Source organism: Callospermophilus lateralis, chromosome 4, assembly GCF_048772815.1.
Source record: "Callospermophilus lateralis isolate mCalLat2 chromosome 4, mCalLat2.hap1, whole genome shotgun sequence".
In the NCBI taxonomy this organism is placed as follows: domain Eukaryota; kingdom Metazoa; phylum Chordata; class Mammalia; order Rodentia; family Sciuridae; genus Callospermophilus; species Callospermophilus lateralis.
In genome coordinates this window covers 109,625,310-109,645,960 of record NC_135308.1, presented here as the reverse complement: position 1 = coordinate 109,645,960, position 20,651 = coordinate 109,625,310, and the positions used below count along the sequence as shown (strand labels likewise).

The 20,651-nt window shown below is 49.2% G+C and overlaps 3 protein-coding genes across 3 annotated transcripts; 1 reads left to right on the top strand and 2 right to left on the bottom strand.

Annotated features, from left to right (window-relative positions):
* The first annotated feature begins 1,773 nt into the window (after positions 1-1,773).
* Cd63 (CD63 molecule) lies at positions 1,774-4,949 on the top strand. The gene is made up of 8 exons (XM_076853008.1): positions 1,774-1,864; positions 2,442-2,518; positions 3,425-3,613; positions 3,798-3,872; positions 3,967-4,062; positions 4,172-4,312; positions 4,523-4,606; positions 4,795-4,949. Exons 2-8 carry the CDS (start codon positions 2,453-2,455, stop codon positions 4,858-4,860), a joined length of 717 nt encoding a protein of 238 aa, XP_076709123.1. The 5' UTR covers positions 1,774-1,864; positions 2,442-2,452; the 3' UTR covers positions 4,861-4,949.
* Positions 4,950-5,871: 922 nt separating this feature from the next.
* Positions 5,872-8,753, bottom strand: Rdh5 (retinol dehydrogenase 5). Its single transcript, XM_076853007.1, has 4 exons — positions 8,444-8,753; positions 7,980-8,238; positions 6,371-6,534; positions 5,872-6,095 (listed from the first exon to the last, which is right to left on the bottom strand). Exons 1-4 carry the CDS (start codon positions 8,751-8,753, stop codon positions 5,872-5,874), a joined length of 957 nt encoding a protein of 318 aa, XP_076709122.1.
* A 1,343-nt stretch (positions 8,754-10,096) lies between these two features.
* Positions 10,097-14,394, bottom strand: Bloc1s1 (biogenesis of lysosomal organelles complex 1 subunit 1). Its single transcript, XM_076853006.1, has 4 exons — positions 14,222-14,394; positions 13,424-13,496; positions 11,323-11,455; positions 10,097-10,297 (listed from the first exon to the last, which is right to left on the bottom strand). The coding sequence occupies exons 1-4, from the start codon at positions 14,280-14,282 to the stop codon at positions 10,187-10,189; spliced, it is 378 nt and encodes a 125-aa protein (XP_076709121.1). The 5' UTR covers positions 14,283-14,394; the 3' UTR covers positions 10,097-10,186.
* Between the last annotated feature and the right edge of the window lie 6,257 nt (positions 14,395-20,651).

The following is a 20,651-nucleotide window of genomic DNA, read 5'->3' as shown; positions in this document are numbered from 1 at the left end:
CTCCATGTGTAGTGGCACACACCTTTAATTCTAGAGACTTGGGAGGCTGACGCAGGAGGATCTAAACTTCCAGCTCACCCTGGGCAACTTATTGAGAACCTGCATCAAAATAAAATGAAAAGCACTGGGGATATAGCTCAATGATAAAGCAAGCACCCCTGGGTTCACCCCTGCTCCCACACAAAAAATTATTTTTTACAGTTGACCCTCTCCTTGTCTCTGGAACTCAAAGCTTGCCATTTATTCTTTATTTCATCCATCTCTGTGAAATTCCCTCTCCTACTCCCTGTCTGTCCCTCTGAGCTCATCCAGCTGCAACAGGGGCTTCTACCTTTCTTCATGATGGACAGAACTTGATTCTGCCTCCAAGCACAGGGCAGGTCTGCTGTCTTTCTCTCCTTTTTGCCCCATGCCTAGCACATGCCTGGCATCTAGTGGCAGGTCAAAAAACAAACAAGCAAACCAAACCAAACCAATCAACCAAACAAAAAAATCCTCAAACAAAAAACCTGATAAATACTCCTTTCTTTGGCATCTTGACTCCTCCTCCACAGCCTGCCTGCCATGATAAGGGAAGCAAGGTTCACAATGGAATTGGTATAATCTGCTGGAAGGGTGTGATCCTGGTAACTGGTTCTCAGCCAAGGGTGGATGCCTTCCCTTTGCTCTTATAGTTTCCTTCTTTGTGCACCCCATCCCCCAAAACTAAGGGAAGTGGCTCTTGAGGCAGAACCTTAAGAACCTAAGTGTGTGTGTGTGTGTGTGGGAAGGGGCCCAGACTGGGAGTATGAAGTCTGTCCCTTTATATCCTTTAGCCTGTTCATACTAGCGCTATCTAGGGACCACTAGTGGCACACAGGCAGGGAGGCAGCTGGAACCCACCCTCGCCTTACAGTCACACCTAGCTTTGCCTTCTGGGATGAGAAGGGCTGTCTGCTAGAATGAGATGGGGAAATTCAAAAGATACAAACCTCCCTTGTCTAGTATCTTCCCCCACATCCTCATATAACGGTATGATCCGGAGCAGGGGAGTACAGTCTCTCAATCTTCCCCCCAGAGGGAGGGACCCGACATTTGACATATAATAATTGAGTAGGATGGTCCTGGATAAAGGCCTCCTCCCGATTTCTTAGTTCAAGAGCCCTGGAAAACGAAGAAACTGTGCTCACAGAAGGGGACATGAACCTCCCCGCCGCCCCTCCACGCAGGCTAGAAATGTTGGGAGACTCCCAGGACCTGAGGCCAGGGACTTTCTGGAAGTGTTTATTCTGGCCCCACCCGATCCCAGGCAGCCCGTAGCTTTCTGCAGACCCGAGAATGGGGGCGGGAGCTTAAAACAGAAAGCGCGAGGAGGATCCGGGTGGGCTCTGGGCGATGAAGGATGAGGAAGCCTCTCGCAGACCACCTTTTCACTTTGCCTCAGCTCTGCCGTCTGGGCGCTTAGAGGGCAACTCTGGGTCGTCCATCCTTCCTTTGGCTCTTACCCGCCTCCTCTGCTTCCAAGAATCAAAGAGAACCCGGCGGCGCTCCGTCCTGCTTCCACAAGGGCCCCGGGCGCGGTGAAGTGCTGCCCTGAGTGCCTTCCCCTTGCGGGGGTGGGTACTGTCTTCTGGGTTAGTGGCCACGTGGCCCTGGCCGGGCGGGGGGTTCGGCCCTCCCCTGGCTGACCGTGGTGACTCAGGCCGCAGCTGTTCCCGCGTCACATGAGGAGGCTGGCGGCCACCGGGCGGGGAGGCGGCGGGGGAGGGGGCTGTGGCTGGAGCCGGGGCGGGGCCGCGCGGCAGGCGGGGCAGGAGCTGGGGGGCGCAGCTAGAGAGCCCCTGAGTCGCGGCGGGAGAGGATCGCACAGCCTCTGGGAGCCCAGGTGAGGCCACGGGACCCACGGCGGACGTGGGCCTGGGTTGGGGAGACCACTCTGAGTGTCCTCTTCCAGGGGCTGGTCTCAGCCTCCGAATACCCGCCCCAAGCTCCACGATTCTCCCGAGGCCCTCGAATAACTTTGCTTCAAAGTTCGAGAAGCCTGGGCAGGGTGGGGTGGGGACATCGACCGCACTTTTTCGCGGGGAGGACAGCACCTGGCGGAAAGATGTTGGGGGCCGGGGTTGGGCCGAGGACTGTCCTGCGGAGCTGTTTGGACGGGCAGTGGGTGTTTGACTCCTGCGGGCAGAGGGTCGGCGTCAGGCTCGAGCCCCTGTGGGTGCCCTCACGTCTGTCTCGGGCTCCGGTGGCGGCGGGGGAGGTCCGGGCTGGCGCCCCCACACCTCTCTGGCCGCGGAGCAGAGGGGGCTGGGAGACGTGGATCTGACCGCGGGTTTCCGGGTGGGAGGGGCCGGGAATGGAGGTCGGGCTGGGAAGGCCTTGAGGGCAGGCGGGGAGCCCGGAAGCCCTGGCCCCCCTCGGCCTGTTCTAATCCCCCCCCACTCGCCCTCCCTCGGCCCCAGGCCCAGCAGCCATGGCGATGGAAGGAGGAATGAAATGTGTCAAGTTCTTGCTCTACGTTCTTCTGCTGGCCTTTTGCGTGAGTGGGGAAGGGGAGCGATGGGGGCGCGCTGGCGGGGTGCAGGGAGCCCAGGCACAGGAGTGGTGAGGGCTGAGGGACCAAGAATGAAAGCAGCTGGAGACCAGATGTGGAAAGCAAGCCCGGGGAAAGGGCCGAAGGAGGAGCGGATACTCCCTCCTCTAGCTTTCAGGGACTCCTGAGGCTAGTTTGGACCGAGAATGGCCAAACTGGATGTGCAACACCCCCACCCCCACTTCTCCTGGCCCTTCCTGTCTGGTGACCCAACCACTTGTGATATGGGGCAGTGGGGCAACCGCCAACGGCCTGATGCTATCACCACGAGGCTTTCCTCCACTCCCCACCCTGCTCATCCCTCTTCATTCCCTTTTCCCACTTTTCCCCTACCAGTTGGTTGGGGATGAGGAAGAGCTCTGCCCACCCTAATTGGTTCTTGCCCCGGACTCCTTCCTGGGATCCTGGCCTGAGAGGCTACTGTTTGTTCAGGGAGGGGCACACCACCCTTGCCCCCTTTTCCTGCTTTCTCCTCCCTGTCTTGAAGACCTTAGTTATTGGAGGGTAGTGAGGGTGCAGATCTGAGAAAGAATCTGGCTAGGAGCCCTGGGGGCTCATAAAATGTGCTACTTTTAGGTCAGGAATGTGTGTGCCCTGGGGTCAAGGCTTTCTGTGTACTTCTCTTTTTTGCTTCTGGTCACCCCCTGGCTGAAGAGCTGTTTAAAGGAAGGCCTGGCTTTCCCCTTCTCCAAGTGCTTTGAACAGATCCCCAGGGTCAAGAGTGGGGTATCTCCTTGTTCCCAATCCAAAGTTCCCTGGTGGTGTGAGAATCTCTCTCCTGGATTGGTCTGTGTCCCTGTACTGCTGTATTGTTGTGGTTCTGGCCTAACCCTCATTTGCCTTCCCCTTCAGGCCTGTGCAGTGGGATTGATCGTTGTGGGTGTAGCAGTCCAGCTTGTCCTGAATCAAACCATAACCCACGGTGCTACTCCTGGTACTCTGTTGCCTGTGGTCATCATTGTAGTGGGTGCCTTCCTCTTCCTGGTGGCCTTTGTGGGCTGCTGTGGTGCCTGCAAGGAGAACTACTGTCTTATGATGACGGTGAGTGGGATGTGGGACCAGCATGGGTGCCTGGGAGTGCCAGAAGGCAAAAAAATTTCTATGGTTAGGGCTAACTAGGGTGGGTAAGTTGGGGACCTCTGTAAGTTTTCCAGGGACTGGCTGGACCAGAGCAGGTCTTTCTCATCCAGACTCCATACTTGACTCCCTTCCTTTGCTCTTGCAGTTTGCCATCTTCCTGACTCTTATCATGCTAGTGGAGGTGGCTGTGGCCATTGCTGGCTATGTGTTTAAAGACAAGGTAAGCAGGGCATAAGGGGAGACCCCTGCTTTGTGCTGCTCTGGGACTCAGTGGCCTGAATTCTGCTCTCAACAACTCTATTTCCTATTCTAAGGTCAAAACAGAGTTTAATAAGAACTTCCAGCAGCAGATGCAAAATTACCCGAAAAACAATGGTACAGCTTCATTGCTGGACAAGATGCAGGAAGAGGTGAGTGGGGCTGCTGGGAACAGAAGTAATGGGGGAAGGGGATTCTTGTCTCTGTACTGAAGATGGTGATTCACTTAGCATATTTCCTCCCATATTTCTCTACTTCCAGTTTAACTGCTGTGGGGCTGCTAACTACACAGATTGGGAGAACATACCCGGTATGGGGAAGGACCGAGTCCCTGACTCCTGCTGCATCAATGTCACTGCACACTGTGGAACTGATTTCGACCTGCATGCAATCAATACCCAGGTTGGGGGAAGGTTGAGATAGTATGGGACTTGGGAAATCTGTGAGATGTTTAGGAGGTAGGACAGTTTACATGGTCAGGGATGGGGAGGGCTGTGAGAATTCAAAGGGTGGGGAAAAGGACAGAGGGGTAGAGAAGAGACAAGAGGGGCCGATGAAAATGTGTTTGAAGTTTCTGATGGTCTTTTGCCTTGTGTGCCTGCCTCCCTGCAGGGCTGTGTGGAGAAGATTGGCATTTGGCTGAGGAAGAATGTGCTGCTGGTGGCTGCAGCAGCTCTGGGCATTGCTTTTGTAGAGGTGAGGTGCCCTGGGCAGGGGCTGGGACCTCTTGGGTGGGGACAGGGGAAATAGGGAGGAGGGTGCTGAACAAGAGGTACTGGTTAGTGGGGTAGGGAGCTTTGGTTGTGTTTGGGATCCTGTGGGTGTGTCCTAGATAGCTTGACATTCTGAATCTTCTCTACCCTCTTCTCCATCTTTCTTTCTAGGTTCTAGGAATTGTCTTTGCCTGTTGCCTTGTGAAGAGTATCCGAAGTGGATATGAAGTAATGTAGGCCCGTCTGGTTTCTTTAGCCCCTCTAGGGGAGTGGAATAGAATCTTTCAGGTTTTCCAATTAAACGGATTATTTTTTCAAACCAAAAAGAGATCGTTTCAGTTTGTTGTAGAGTGATCCTTGATCCATTTTCTCTCATTTTCCATATTCCCTGTCCTCTGGAAACTTTCTCTGTGTGCAGCTCTGGGAAAGGCAGGCCTGATTTGGCGGGTGTTTGGGAAAGGAGGATTTTGCTAAAGGTGTGGGTAGGACTGGGGGTGAGAGAAGTGAGGATCTAGAGGAGGTTGTGGCCAAGTGCCTTCCCTTTTTTGTGCTCCCAGGCTTAGCACTGGAACATACATGAAGCCATCTCTTGTATAAGCCAAAGGGATTTTCCACAAAGGTCCTACCTGGTAGAGCCCAGTCCAGATCCACTATGTACATCTTTCTGGTCTTCTGTACACCTCTGAGGGCCAGCAAACTCCTTCCCCCTCTAGTCCTCAAGGGGAGTTTGCCCGTTTCAGAGTGGTGATAAGATGCTTGAGGCCTGTATGGCCAGTGTCCCTCATTCTTCACTCAGTAGGTGAATTTAAGTGAGTACTGCCTTACATGAAAAACACCCAAGCTGGCCCTGAACCCTCTTCATCACCTTCTCTTCCCCTGAGGAAAAATAGATAATACTCTTATATAGAAAAACGCCTTCTAGTGGTCACCCTTCCCCCTGCAGTTTCAAATATCACTTACAGTTGCAAGGCAATTCCCTTATGTCCCCCAGTGGATGTTAGCTGTTTTGCAGGCACTGAACAGGCTCGAGACTTTGGGCAGTAAAACAGCTTAGGGTAATTAGCCCTTAAGGGGTCAGTCTCCCACTGGACACATTCATTTTGCCCACCTACTGTTTTTTTATTTTTTTATTTTTTTAACAATATACATTTATTGTCTATTTTGTACCAGGCACCAGGAAGTGCCAGGGTGGGGACCGAAATACAAGTCCTTGCCCTTGAAAAACAATCTGTTCCTGGAAGGGTAGATTCAGTAGACTGACTGGGAGGGCTTGGGAAGGACCCAGGCAAGCACAGCATCCACCAGGCTGGCTGGCAGGTAGGAAGCAGGCAGCCAGAGCAGCTTGGCGTCCCAGCCTGGGCTGTAGCGGGTTCGGGGGTGACAAGCAGTCAGGGCATGCTCCACACATCTGCTCACCTTGGTTAGGTCCGGGTCACAGATCAGGTTCATGATGCGCCGCTGCACTTTCAGGTCTGCAGCCCCGTGAATGGTTGCAGTTAGCATCCTTTCCTGACTCCATCCCATCTTAGGTCCTATTTTCTAGATCCTTGGGCTTGTTGCCCAGTAGAGATGACTCTTAAGTTCCTTCTCCATTTTGGGGAGTGGGCAGGTTCTAACTGGCCTGGACACTTTCCTGGGGCCTTCCATTTATAAGCTTGCCCACCTCCTCCTCCCAGCTGATGAGGGTCTGGCTTTACTGGCCCTCTCATTTCTCTTCATTTCCCCCTGTATGTGCCCAGCTACTCACACTTGGTAAGGAAGGCCTCCCCATAGTGAGCCTGTGTGGCTGGAGGTAGTCGCGCCCAGCAGGCCTGCAGGGTGTTCTCCAAATTCTCCAGGCTGGTCACAGGGGTTCGGAAGAAGCCAGGCTCCACGATGGAGACTCGTACCCCAAAAGAAGCCACATCCCGCCTGGAGTGTGGGTAGAGAGGTTTCTGGGTTCTTGCTCTATAGGGAGGATACTTTCAGGAACATAGGTGGGGAATCTAAGATGGACAGTTATCACAGGCTAGGAATATGAGTCCTGGTAAAAAGAGAGATCCCTGCTGTTCTGGGACAAGGGGCAAGTGGGGTAATGGAAGGGAGGTATTGTGTACGATGGAAGTCAAACCCAGGAGATTGTGTATGCTAGTCCAGTGTGTTATCACTAAGTTATGCCCCTACCCAGAGGGAGGTATTTTTTCCTATCTATAATTTAGAGCAAGGGCCAGAAAACTTTATTAAAAGGCCTGATAGCAAATATTTTGGGTGCTGCAGGCCAAGAAACAAAGTTAATGATATTACTAGGTAGTTATATAACCATTTACAAAGTAACTCTTTAAAAATGCAAAAACCATATTGGCAAGATTTGGCCTGAGAAAGGCTGCTTGCCAATCTTGATCTAAAGAAACTCCATTCCCTAGCTCCCAAAACATGGGATTACTTGGACATGTAATCTAATGGGGAGAGTGGTGATATATCCCACTGCCCTTGCCCAGATGTACAGATCTAAGTAAAAAGTATGTGTTACATGATGCCAATTAGAAAATTAAAGACCAAGAGCGCTTGCTTTGCATATGTGAAATACTGGGTTTGATCCTCAGCACTACATAAAAATAAATAAACAAAATAAAGATATTGTGCCCACATATAACTAAAAATTATTTTTTTTAAAAAAATTAAAGACTAAGGGACAAGGACAAAAATGATCTGCTGAGTGATGGTGGTAAGGGCAAGCTTTCTTAAAAGGTGGGCTCAGCTTGTACAACTTGGGCTTCTGCTTTAAATTCAGGCCCTGCTATCCTTATCAAGACTCCTTTGTGCTTCCATGGAGCTTTTGAACATTATTGTTTAAAGATGAAGGGTTGAAGAATATAATGACCAAGCTCCAGAGGCAAGCAGACCTGGGGATGGAGATCCCAGTACTTCCACTAACGAGCTTTGTATTAATATCTACCTTTATAGGACTGTTGGGAGGATTAAATGAGAAAATGTAATGTAAAGCTACTTGCTCACTCAAATAGCTGTTAGTAGTTTTCCTTCTTTACTCCTGATGATAGCAGGGTTTTTTTTTGAACATTTACTATGTTGGGTTCTTCCATGTACCTCATTTCATTCCCAATGTCCATGAGGCAGGTCTTCTTATCCTGATTTAACAGGTGAGGAAAGACTGGATAAAGATAGTAACCTACCTAAGGTCATAAAGCTTACAAACAAGCTGGGTTATGAACCTATGAAGTCCAGCCCTAACCTGTCTCCTTGTCAACCTTCCATGGTGTTGTCCTAATCATCTCTGTGGATCAATGCCAAACAGGCACTAACATGAATGTTGAGTGGGCTGCCCCTTGGCTTGGAGCCCAGAGCTCTGCACCCCTCACCTCAGGCTGTCAGAGAAGGCCTCCAGGCCAAACTTGGAGACACAGTAGCCCCCGCCATTGGCTGCCAGGCGACCCAGGACACTGGTGATGTTGATCACCCGGCCTCGGGCCCGCTGTAGCAGCGGCAATAGGGCAAGGGTGACCCCGATAGGACCCAGAGTGTTCACATTCAGCACCCGATGGAAATCATCCCATGGCAGCCATGGTGTGGGTCCGATGATACCAGCCACACCAGCATTATTCACCAGACCAAAAAGCCCTGTGGGGAGACGAGATGGGTTTTGTGTGTGTGTGCTGGGGGGGAATGAGACACTTCCATGTCCTCTCCTTCATGGGAGGATCTGAACACTGCTCCTCCCCACTGGTCCCTCTAGCTTCCCACAGCTCTTGCAAGGGACTCTGGGGGTTATTGTGGGGACCAGGAACACCCCATACCATGTTCCTGGTGGCTCTACCATACTCACCTGCTTCCCTAACATGTGTCTCCACCCATTTGGCTACCCGCTGGACACTTTGGGGATCAGTGACATCCAGCAGGGTGGTGTGGAGGCGGGAGGAGGCCATCTGCTGTAGGTTCTCTGCTCCAGAGGGGGTCAGGCAGCTGGCCAAGACTCGGAAGCCCCTCTGGTCCAGTCGTAGTGCCAGAAGGCGCCCGAAGCCTGAGTCACAGCCGGTGATGAAGACGAAGGCATCGCTGGCAGGCAGGCTTTGCCGGTCCCTCAGAAACCACAGCACTGCCCAGAACAAGGCACCCAGCAACAGAAGTAGCCACATGGCTGGACCCAAATGACCTGCAGGTGGCAGCCCAAGCTGGGCAGGAAGGCTTGTTCTTTATTTTGGCCCCAAAACCTGGGCCTCTAACATTCTCCTTAGCTAAAGTGTCTGGTCTGAGCAGATTGAGAAATTATCTGATTGGCAGATAATTGGCCAAGTATGGCTTATTGTGCAAAACAAAGATGTGGGCAGACCCTATATTTGTGGCTAACTAAAAAGAAGAGCTAGGTTCTGTGTGCAGACCTACCCCATGGGAACAGAGGGATCTTGTTTGTTCTCACATCTTTTCTCCTACTAAACCAGGGGCACTGGAAATCTTTAAGTGTAATCTGAGCCTTATTTATACAACCACATATAGGGCTAAGAGCCCTGCATTTCAGTCATGATGGCCCCAAACTTGCTGTGTAATGGTAGGTATCTTTCTGCATCTCTGAACCTATTTTCTCATCTAGCAAGCTGGGTTACCACCCACCAGGCCCACTCAGAATTGTGGAGGATCAGAGATAATGTGTGAGGAAGCATATCCAGTCTTCCTGTAGCACCCACAACTCCCACTGTCCCACTTACCTACTCTGGGGAAAGCTGGTAGATATTACAACGTGTGAAGCTGCTCCCTTTGTTTCTGTTTAAGAGACTTTGCTTTCGGTCTTCCCAGTCTCCCACACTAGCAGCAGCTAAGCCCAAAGTCCAGAGTGGGTGGACTTGGGCGTCAGGAGTGTTAAGTGTAAGTGTGATGAGAAAGGGGAGGGCTGAGGAGGAGGAGCTAGGGAGGCTGGAGCCTATCTGACTGAAGCTAGGGTTTGGCAGAAGCCAGATTTGCCCAGGCCACCTCCTGGGCTGTCTTTCTCAGCCTGGGTTCCTGATCATTTATGCCATGGTCTCCCAGGAAGAGGAAGCTGTCAAGGATGGCAGCTTCTCCTCTCTGTTGGTGGCCCTGAAATTGTCATTCCTCTCCCTTCTCTGTCCTGAAGTGCCCCCAAGAATTAATCTCTCACCTGGTCCAGACTCATGATACTGCTTAGTGCCAGCCTGGGAGAGGCCACGAGCACGTGGAAAGGCAGAAAGCCAGAGCTGGGAAATAGGACTGCTCCTTGTCTTATTTCTCCTCTGCAGGAACCTGAAGTTTGGAACTAGGAAGCATGGGGCAGGAATCACCAGGACCTTCTCTCCAGAGGTGTGGAAAACTTCCCACCCTCTGCTAACCCAAAAGGTACTTGTATGGGATTGTAAAGATGAAGCTAGTTCCACCCTCTATCAGAAAGGCCCCTCTCCCTCAGGGAAACCTCTGAATCCTCTACTTCCATCCTCACACTGAAGCTAGTAGTTCCTTGACACACACCACATAGAAATGGACACTTTAGTTTTATTCATTGGTTACCTGTCAGTCTCCCTCCTGCCTCTGTGGGTGAGGCATGAGGGGTCGGATAGAGGGGCTAGGAGGGGGCAGACTGTAGCTGTCCTTTGTAGACATATTCCAGTGCAGTGGCAATTGTGCGCATATCCAGTTCGATGCTCCGAGCCCAGTTCTCTACATCCCCTATTTCCTGGGAAGGATGACAGGAGGGATGGAATCCAGGAATCAGGATGGGTAGGGTGGATAGAGTGTTTCCCATTGTGGGAACATTTTTTATTCATCTGGAAAGGTCTTTACTTGGATCTACTAATGGACTAATGGATTGTATTTCTTTTTTCTTTTTTTGGTAGTAGATTGAACCCAGGGACGCTCTACCACTGAGTTATATCCCCAGCCCTTTTAAAAGAACTTTAAATCTTGAGACACGGTCTCACTAAGTTGTTGAAGCTGGCCTAGAACTTATGATCCTTTTGCCTCAGCCTCCCATGTTGCTGGGATTACAGGAGTCTGTCACTGTACCTAGCTCTTTTCTTTTTTCTTTTTTTTTTTTTAATAATATTTATTTTTTAGTTTTCGGCAGACACAACATCTTTGTATGTGGTGCTGAGGATTGAACCTGGGCTGCATGCATGCCAGGCCAGCGCACTACCGCTTGAGCCACATCCCCAGCTCCTCTTTTCTTTCTTTTTTGTCCAGATTGGCCTTCCCACCCTCTGCTAACCCAAAAGGTCTTCCTGCCTCAACCCTTTTGAGTAGCTGGGACTACAGGTGTACTTCACAGAACTGGGGATGTTCTGAGTACTTTTTCTTTTAGGTACCAAGGTTTGAACCCCATTTTTATATATTAGTTAGAGACAGGGTCTTGCTGAGTTGCTTAGGGCCTCACTAAGTTGCTGAAATTGTCTTTGAACTCTCCATCCTCCTGCCTCAGAGCTGCTGGGATTATAGGCATGTGCCACTGTGCCCCGCTGAGCACTTTTTCTTTCTTTCTTTCTTTCTTTTTTGTTAGTTTAGGGATTGGTCCTCTACTAATGAGCTACTTCTACCACCCAGCCCCTGCTTTTAATTCTTTCTCTAGCTTCTCTGACACTGTAATCATAGACGAAGTACCTGGGACAATACCCACTTCCTCCTTAATCCAAGGTCTGAGGTAATCAGACTGGAGGCAGCTACTGAGGGTTCTGATAGGGTTGTGACATGGGGAGTGTGGCCCACCTTTAGTGCTTGGTTGAAGTTCTCCACCATCCCGATCCACTGGCCTGTCTGCTTGGCAAATTGGGCAGCCTGGACCTGAAGGGTCTTCACCTCATGGTCCAGCTTTCTTTGGTTCATGTAGGCCTGGGCCACACTAAGGGTTGGAGGAGGGAGGAGATTAGCTCATCCAACTTGTGGGGGGTGGTCTCCAGAACTAATATTCCACTGTAGTTGGGAGGCCAGTTAGGAGTTAGGGCTGGGAAAATCTTAAGATTTTGGCTCTTCATATATGTGATGCAAATGACAACCAGTACATGCAAATGAAGCCAGCTCTTTACTCCACTCCCAGGATTCCCAGGAGAGCCAAGTTTTGGGAGCTGACTAGAAACATATCATCTCCTATTCCCCAAAGGAGTTCCTGCAGCTGGGTGGGGGAAAGGGAGGGTTAACCTGGGGGGACATCCCTGAGGGAAATGAGGGTATGGTGATGCTGGGAAAATCTTACAGCAGGGACACATCTGGCAATGACTGGAAGTCCAGGGATCTGTGCAAGAAGTTGGGAAGAGAATAGGGCCCCTCTCTGAATCTGGGGTGGGGTGGGAGAGCAACCCCCTCTCTCCAGAAACCCTGGGTCAGGAGAGAATATCAAGGGGTTTCTTCTTGGATCTCTCCTCTAACTCTTCTTTCGCCCACACAGATGAAAGAAAACACACACACTGCCTCTCTTCTTCTCCAGGCAATCATTTTCTCTTCTCCTCAACCAAGGTTAACTGGCAGCAGTTACCATTGCTATTACTGGGTTGGTGTCCCCAATCCTCTAACAATGTTTTTTTGCTTCCCCCTCCCCTGCAATGATTATTCACCCTTCCTTATTGGCCAATTAATCTTTCACCCCCCCCCCCCCACCCAAAGCTCTAGGTCAGCCAGGAGAATCCACATCCGGTGCCCCCACCCACTGGAATGTGTGGGGGCTGAAGGAGACAAGGGATGGGGGGGGTCACGAGAGTGGGCAGGACACCTGACAAGGGCTGAGATAAACTGAGTCTTTGTTTTTCTTTCTGGGGAATAAGAGGAGCCGTGGGCAGCAACACAAAACCCTTTCTAATCTGGCTTTGGCTTAGCTGCCCTCCAAGCTGAACGTGGGGTGGCTTCTAGAAAAGAGAAGAGAGAAAAGCCTGGGCCAACTGCACAAATGGTGGCACAGCACAGCCCAGGAGGCGCCAATGTGGGAGGGAGAAGAGACAAAAACCTGCCCCTCCTCTTTGGGAAACAGCACTGAGTGAAGAGAGCTGCCTGGAGGGAAGGGAAATTAGAGGTCCCAACCACAGCTACAGCCTTCCTTTTCCCTCATCTCCCCACAGATGAGTAATGAAGATGACCCCAGCTCCTGCATGACTCCCTAGGATGATTCAGTCTCTGGATTCACAACCAAGCTCTTTCACTTGCCCTAGGGTGGAAGGCACCACACTGCCTCCTTTCTTCCAACAGAGGATCAAATCAAAACCTCTGAACTCTTCTGGGTCACTCAGGGTCAGGAGACAATGTTCTTTGTTCCTTCCCAAGTCTTTGGCAATTATTGGCATTCTCATTTAAGGCTGGGGTAGGGGGTCATCTCTGGAGGCTCAGAAGGAGGCTAAGAGACAGCCTGGCTCTGCCCTAGCTCCTGGCATAGGTTCCACCTTCACCCCTACCAGCTGTGCCATCCCTTTCCTGCCAGCTGTTGCTCAGGCTTGCCAGAGGGTGGGAGGTGAAGAAGGAGAGGGTGGTAAGCTGTGGTGAAGGAGAGTGTTCTCTCTCCCACAGAAGTGACAGCTGGACTTGGAAGGGCAAAGGGATGTGGGCAGATGGCATCACGTTGTTAAGTGCCAGGCAAGTTAATGTGAGGAGGGGGAAATCTGGCTGCTTCTCCAACCACGGCAGCTGCTCCTCCCTCACACCGTGTTAGTGGTCAGAGCTGACTCCAACCTCTCTCCACAAAGTTGAACTAGGAGGTCAGGGTAGGATAGGGGAACAAATGGGACATCCCAACCCTTTAAAACAGCCTAAGGGTCAGACACCTTGTTAGTGTCTGACTTGGGGAGGGTGGGGGAGGGAGCCGGTGTTCATAGGAAGAGGTTCATACCCCACATTGAGGTGATCCACCAAAGCTTCTGTCAGGCAGGTCGCTGCAGTGATAGCCTCGCGCCTCCTCTTCTCTGGGTGTGGGGGGAAAAGGGATTGGAGACATGGTTTTTGAGGGTGGTGCCAAGAGTTCCTCACCCACCCATTACTATACTGCTAGTTCCCCAAACATCCAACTAATCTGGGAATGCCCTAGCCGAAAAGGATCTTGCAAAACATAAAGCAATCTCATTTAATTTTAGAGATGAGAAAATGATACCCTGAGAGGGGAAGGGAAGCGCTCAGGGATGCCAACCAGTCAGTTCCAGCGCCCAGGACTCCTGACTCCCAGGCCTTCTTTCTCCACTGACTTGGCTAAAGGATCTGTAACTCCAGGATTCCCAGCCTAGATTCAGGAAAAGCAGTGCCTCATCTCCTTCTGGGTGGTTTCGGGCCTCCTAGAATCCAGTCTCTGGGAGGTCCCTGACACACTCCTCTCTCCAGGACAGTCCCTTCCCACTTCCATGAGAGGACCCCCCGGACCAATGGCAAGGCGCCCCTGAGCAAGGGGCGGGGTTAGGATGACGCCTAGGCGGGATTGGGGGAGTTGCCTAGGGGACTGGAGAGTTGCCAAAAGGACCGGAGCCCGGAGACTGTGGGTCCCGGAACGAAATTCCAAAAAAGCCGCCCCCTATTCTCTCTCCTCCACCCCCGCTGCCCGTCAGCCTTCCTGGATCTGGGCTGTTACTTGAGGTCTAGGCCTCCGGTAGAAGCTAGGCCGCGGCCGGGGAGGAAAAGGCCGACAGGAGATTCGGCTCACCCTGCAGCTCCTTGCGCTCATTCTGCTTGGCCTGGTGTTCTTTGAGCAGGCGGGACAGCATGGTCGTGACGGGGCTAGGGGTTGGGCACGCCGGCCCCCCTCCTGCTGTCGGAGCTGGAATGCACCTCGGTTCCTGCGGGGCCGGGTCACGTGACCACAACGTCACGTGAGGTCGGGAACCGCCCTCTTTTAGAGACGTAGGATGGTTGGTTAGGAAAGAGGACCTTAACGATTTCAACCCTAGAGGATTGGCACGGTCGGTGAACCCTTTTCTTTATTGGGCGCTCACTCTGGTGAGTGTTGGAAGGAGTTTTCTTTAGTGCCCATATTGCGGAGCCAGTTTTTAACATCTCCCTTGGCTCTCAGGCGTTGCCAGGCTGTCCATCACGGTTCGGTTGTTGGGGCGGCCGAGGCTCCCTCGGCTCATTGAAATTCTTTTCGTTCCCTCGCCCTACCTCCTGGCAGTACTGAACAGTTCTCAGTTGATTCCCAACTCCCTCTCTCTAGAAGAGAACGCTTTCGTCTCTTCCAGCCCTTTCTCTTCTCACCACGCTGCCGAGGTCCCTCAATTCTCATTATAGAGAAGCATTTTATGCCCTTCAAGAGGCCTTCTAAGGAGGTTTGCTAACTTGGCGGACTCTGTGTGGTGAATGTGCAATTCCATCTCTGTCCTTTTGTGGTCAGGGAATGCGAAGTGCTGTGGCCAAAGTAAAAGGTAAATTATACAACGCCTCTCTGAACTGTAGAAGAATGTTTCCAGGATTAACGCCAACAAGAAAAATTATAAACATCATCGGTATATTGCTGTTGCTACAATGACTATTGATATATCTTCTTCTTTTTTCCCTTTCTTTAATAATAAAAGAAACTTTGTTTAGAGATGGGGGGGGGGTCTCGCTTTGTTGCCCAGGCTAGTCTCGGTTCGCCATTCTACTGCCTCAGTCTCCTAAGTACTGGCATCCAGCTCTTGGTGCATCTTAACATGCTGAGTGACTTTGGGCAGTTTGCTTACCCACTCTGGATTTTAGTTTTCTTTTTAGTAAAATAGGGGGATTGTATTAAATCAGTGATTCTCAACCCTGATTAAACACTAGAATCACATGGGAGAACTTTCAATTATTTATTTTTGGATACTGGGTATTGAACCCAGGGACTCTCCACCACATCTCAGCTTCTTAAGAAAAAAAGAAAAAAGAAAAAGAAAGAAAGAAAGAAAAGAAAAGAAAAAAAAAGGGTCTCGCTAAGTTGCCGAGGCTCGCCTCAAACTTGGTGATTCTTCTGTCCCAGCCTTCAGAGTAAATGGGGTTATAGATGTGTACTACTATCGAGGTCCATGTGGGAGCTTTAAAAAATTCCTTGATCTCAAGTTTATTAAATAGATTCTCAAGAGGTGAAGCCCAGACATTAGTATTTTATATAAGGATGTGTGATTCTAATGTGCACTCAGTGTTTAGAATCACTGGGCTAAACCACATCTAAGACTTTCCAATTTTGACATGAACACATTTTATGATTCAGTGGCATAATTAAACTTATTTCATTATATCTACTATCAGGGGAGGATAAATGAGTACTGGTTGAGTTAGAATAAAACATTCTTATGAGTTTTCTGAATAAGAGTTAAAAATTACTGATTGTTTGGTCAATTCAGCTATATCCAGAATAATACCCTAAATCCTGAAAGATGTGCAACCATCAAATTATAAGTGAGGAGAAGCATATGAAATGGTTAAGTGGCCACATAACGCAGAACATTAAGTGCCAAAATACAAATTTTAAATAGCAGTTGGGGTGTAGCTCAATGGTAGAGTTTGCCTGGAATGTGGGAGGCCCTGGGTTCCATCTCCAGCACTACTGCCCACCCCCCTCAAAAAAGATCTAAGTAAAAGTGCTGGATACTTTGTATGTAAGTGTCTGTGTGCTCATCTATATACTAGGAACATTTCCCCAACATTTCTTGAGTATTTACAAGAGATTAAACACTTTACATGTTTTAATTTATTTAATCCCTGGAACAAACCTGTGAAGTATTATTATCATCTATAGTTTGTGAAGGGAAAATCTGAGGTATGGAGTATCTAAGTAATGAAGCTCATCAGTGTAGGGCTAGGATACCCTTCAGGCTCTGACTCCACAGCCTGAGTGTGACCACTCTATACAGCATATTAATGGGAGAGATCCCAGAAGGAGAGACTCAGATGCACTTCTCAAGGAAGCTCCCCGTCTGGTCATCATGCCCCTCTAGCTTGCTGGGCATGAGCTGAAGGGAATCCTGGTAAGGGTGGAGTTTTTGGGAAGAGGCTCTTCTCCAGAGAAGGGCTGATCAATAGAAGCGGGAAGAATGAGAGCATCACAGGGCAGCGTGGCCCAGTCCTCCCCCCTCTCTGGCTCCTGCTTCCAACTGCAGTGAGCAAGCAAAATAGAGGCAGGTTGGAAGGTGCCTGGTGTTTCATTCCAAGTTGGGGGACTTGGGAGGGAAGGACATGGGTTGGCAGGGGTACCAGAGATGGTGACATGGTACAAGTGAAACACAGGGTGAAGGGGGTTAGTGTTGGGGGCTTCAGGGATAAGTCTGTGAAAAGATTAGGCTGACTCAGGGAGAGTGTCAGGCTCATCTTCTCTTACCCTCACCCCTCTTGGCATACCTCCCAACATTTTCACAATTAGGGTAGAGACAGCATAGATTCTGCAGTCATTAGCCCTGGCTACCTCTCCTGATACACTGGCTGTTCCTTTGCCCTAGAGTTGGACGATGGACATGGGGTATCTTTATCTGGTGACCCCGTCTGATCTCTCCAGGGTAATCCTCCATATTTTCTTTTCCCAGGTCCTTGTTGTTCACTGTCTAACATCAGTTTCTGTTGTGGGTGAAGTTCTGATCCACCTTCCTGTGGTAGAGATGAAAACAAGTTGCATGTATATCCAGAGACTGAGTCTTGAAATCTGAAGTCTCCTTTCTGCCTACCTCTCCCAACAATCTCGTACCCAGATTCTTTTCCCTTAGATGGAATGAATGCAACTCCATGGTCATGTTTCCACTAATTTCCCTATTCCTTTGAGATAACTCTTAGAATTAGTTTTTTTTTTTTTTTGTACCAAGAATTAAACTCAGGAGCACTCAACCACTGAGCCACATTGCCACCCCTTTTTGTAATTTATTTAGACACAGGGTCTCACTGAGTTGCTTAGGGCTTCACTAAGTTGCAGAGGCTGGCTTTGAACTTGCGATCCTCCTGCCTCAGCCTCTGGTGCTGCTGGAATTACAGGTGTTTTCCACTGCATCCGGCTTAGAATTAGTTTTAATTAGCAAGCTCCAAACTGATTGACTGGGAAAGCACTAGGGCTGGAAGTTGCTGAGTTGTTAGGGGTTAGGTGAGGACTGAGAGAGGCCCTGGAGGAAGTGGAGAAGGCTTTGCATACTGGGAAATCTGGCTGAGCTTCAAGTGAGGGGGCTGTTGGTGGTGTGGCCAAGTTCCAAATGTTGGCTTGAAGCCAGGGCTCAAAAGAAAAGGGGCCCTCAAGATGGTCTAAATAGCTCCCTGTGGGAAGTGACCTTCCCGTCCTCTACCCAAGATGCAAGAGTATTTCTTAGACCCTCAAAGACCAGAACGGTCAAGCCATTTCCCCATAGACTCCTCTCAATCACATTTATGTTCTTTCTCTCACAGCCACTCCCAGAGTCCAAGCTTTGGCTACAGCCAGCATTTAGAGGCAGGCAGGAGGATTCCAGTGCTGGAGAGGTGGGTGGGGTGAGAAAGTCTTCATGCTGTGTATTTTGAGGAGGGAAAGCCTGACCCTGGGACCTATGCTTCAAGTCTTTGTTGCCAAATGAGAAGGAGGGAGAAGTTAACTCTGGAGTGTGTGTTCTGGAAGTGTTTGTAAGCTAGAGATAAACTGGAAAATTGTGGTCTGGGGAGCTGAAATATAGGGATCCCAGATGGAAGGGAACAAAGGAAGGGGGGAGGGAATGGAGAAATCCTTATTTTCCTCACTCAGACAAAGGCCAAAGTCTTTGCTGGGTCTGGACATTTCTCAATTTTTAAAGAATTTTGAAATTATTTTGAAATAATTTTAAACTCAGAGGAAGTTGCAAAAAATAGTGCATGAGGTCCCTTTATTCAGTTTCCCCCAATGGTGACATCATATATAACTGGTAGTGCAATATTAAAACCAGGAATTTGACATTGGTACAGAATTGTTAAGTAGCCCACAGCCTTATTCAATTTTCACCATTCACACATGCATTCATTTGTGTGTATGTGGCACTCTGCAGTTTTATTGCATGTATAGAATCAGCTCAACCCCAAGTAGATGAATAGATTTCCCCTAAAGCAGTATTGAGACCAGAATGTTGGAGTGGAGCATAATATTGTATTGAGAATTGAATTAAATAGCTCAGTGATAGAGCACCTGTCTATTGTGCACAAGATGTAAGACCCTGGGTTCAATCCCCAACCCTCCAAACCAACAAAAAACAACCCCCCAAAGTATTGATGCTGCATTATTCCTGCATAATTCCACTCATATAACATTTTCAAGTGGCAAAACTGTATAGATGAAGAACATATTAGTAGTTTCCAGGTCACAAAGATGGAAGGATGGGTCCATTATAAAGGGATAGCAGGAGAACATAAGGGATCTCCTTTATGGAATTGAGTTCTGTATCTTGATTATGCTCCATTTCAACATTATGGTCTCAATTCTGCTTTAGGGAACATCTACTTGTCTAAATTTACTAGTCTGGTCTAGTGTTCTTGTGAGTTACCAGCACTCCCTTGCCCCACTATTTATAGACAGGCTAATTTTGGGTGGCCAATCTCTGTTCTACTTTTTCCTTCTGTGGCATGTGAGGTGACTTCTCAAATATTTGGGCAGAGGAGGTCAGATGCAGATTCTTGGCATTTGATTTCACCCTTAGATTTATCAGAAGTCAGGGAAGTGGAAATGGAGGCAGGCAGAAGCAGCAGGTGCAGGGAGGAAGGTGGCTGGGACACTAAAGGTTTTATGGCCTGAGTTGGAAGGAGTTAGAAGTCCTGGGTTCTATCCTGATTTTGCTATTCTGCATTCTCTTACCAGCTCCTCTCTATTGTCAGGGGCTCTGAGAAAACAGATGGAGAGGGCATATCTGGGGAATAATGAAAGTAGAATACTGGTCAGCACATGTATTTCCTTCATAGCACTTGTTTAGAGGTGAAACTACTTTACTATAGAGGATGTCTACAGGTGAAGTATTACAAAAACAGAAGGTCAAATCATCAAACATATTTTAATTTACCTGGAGTAAGGATTGTTCCAGGGACAGCAGACTGAGAGCCCACCTGTTTTTTTTTCCTACAAAAAAGTATGATTCTGAACAAAGAAGCAAATGAGATAAAGGGAACATGGAAAGAAGTGGTAGGTAGGCTATGTATTAGAGCTTTGAGGAAAGGAGAGAATCATAAGAATATGAGAGCTATTGACGGGCAGAGACATTAGTGATATTGAGAAATAATCTGAGAAAGATTCCAAATGTGACAGAGAGGAGGAGGGGCAAACATAGAATTTGTGATAGACAAAAAACAGAGAGAGAAGGGAAAGATGGACAGTTGAATATACATATGACCAATATCGAGTAAGAAAGGAGAGTGGGAAGGGAAAGTAGGAGCCTGGAAAGTTCCGGTTTTGCCAAATTATTTTCTATCTTTTCTCCTGGCTCCATTTCTGGATTGGAGTTATAAATAGCAGAGGGTTGGAAAATGTCCCCTCCCTTTGCTTCTGTCCCAGGCTTGGGGGGAAGGGAGAGAAAGAGGGACAGGCTGTTAGGTCCCTGTGGAGATCCCTCTTCTGCCCCACCCAGCTCCTGCCTGTGCCAGCCCAGGACTCTGGTCTTCCAGTCTCCTTCCCCTTTGATGCATGGGAAGTGTACAGTCCTGGGAAGTCTGGTAACTGAGACACCCTTTCCATCCTTCAGTCTCTTAGATCTTGTCTCTTTCACCCCTGCCATTCTTTGACACCACCTATCTCCTCCTACCAGTTTGCTCTTCATATATAACACTCAGGCTTTTCTTGTCCTCCCTTCCTTCATTCTAGTCTTTGTTGATGGAAATATTGCACTTCTTTCTCCTTCTCTATTTTTTTTTCTTTCTCCATTTCTTTATTTGTTACCCTCCCTATACTTCCGGAGTTGTTCTCTGTGCTCTTTGCCTCGGCCTTTTTCTCTGTTCTTTGAATGCTGGTAATGTGCTGAGTGTGGTGGCGCAGGCCTATAATCCCAACAACTCAGGAAGCTGAGGCAGGAGGATCACAAGTTGAAAGCCAGCCTCAGCATATCAGCGAGGCACTAAACAACTTAGCGAGAGCCTGTCTCAAAATAAAAATAATAAAGGTCTGGGGATGTGGCTCAGTGATTAAGCGCCCTTGGGTTCAATCCCTGGTACCAAAAGAAAAGAAA

Coding starts and splice junctions, on each gene's coding strand:
- Rdh5 (XM_076853007.1), bottom strand. CDS start 8,753: ATGTGGCTACTTCTGTTGCTGGGTGCCTTGTTCTGGGCAGTGCTGTGG. Junction 8,239..8,443: donor GACACATGTTAGGGAAGCAG/GTGAGTATGGTA, acceptor GTCTCCCCACAG/GGCTTTTTGGTCTGGTGAAT. Junction 6,096..6,370: donor GGAGGCCTTCCTTACCAAGT/GTGAGTAGCTGG, acceptor ACGGGGCTGCAG/ACCTGAAAGTGCAGCGGCGC.
- Cd63 (XM_076853008.1), top strand. CDS start 2,453: ATGGCGATGGAAGGAGGAATGAAATGTGTCAAGTTCTTGCTCTACGTT. Junction 2,519..3,424: donor TTCTTCTGCTGGCCTTTTGC/GTGAGTGGGGAA, acceptor CTTCCCCTTCAG/GCCTGTGCAGTGGGATTGAT. Junction 4,607..4,794: donor TGGGCATTGCTTTTGTAGAG/GTGAGGTGCCCT, acceptor CTTTCTTTCTAG/GTTCTAGGAATTGTCTTTGC.
- Bloc1s1 (XM_076853006.1), bottom strand. CDS start 14,282: ATGCTGTCCCGCCTGCTCAAAGAACACCAGGCCAAGCAGAATGAGCGC. Junction 13,497..14,221: donor TGAGCGCAAGGAGCTGCAGG/GTGAGCCGAATC, acceptor CCCCACACCCAG/AGAAGAGGAGGCGCGAGGCT. Junction 10,298..11,322: donor ACTTCAACCAAGCACTAAAG/GTGGGCCACACT, acceptor CATCCTTCCCAG/GAAATAGGGGATGTAGAGAA.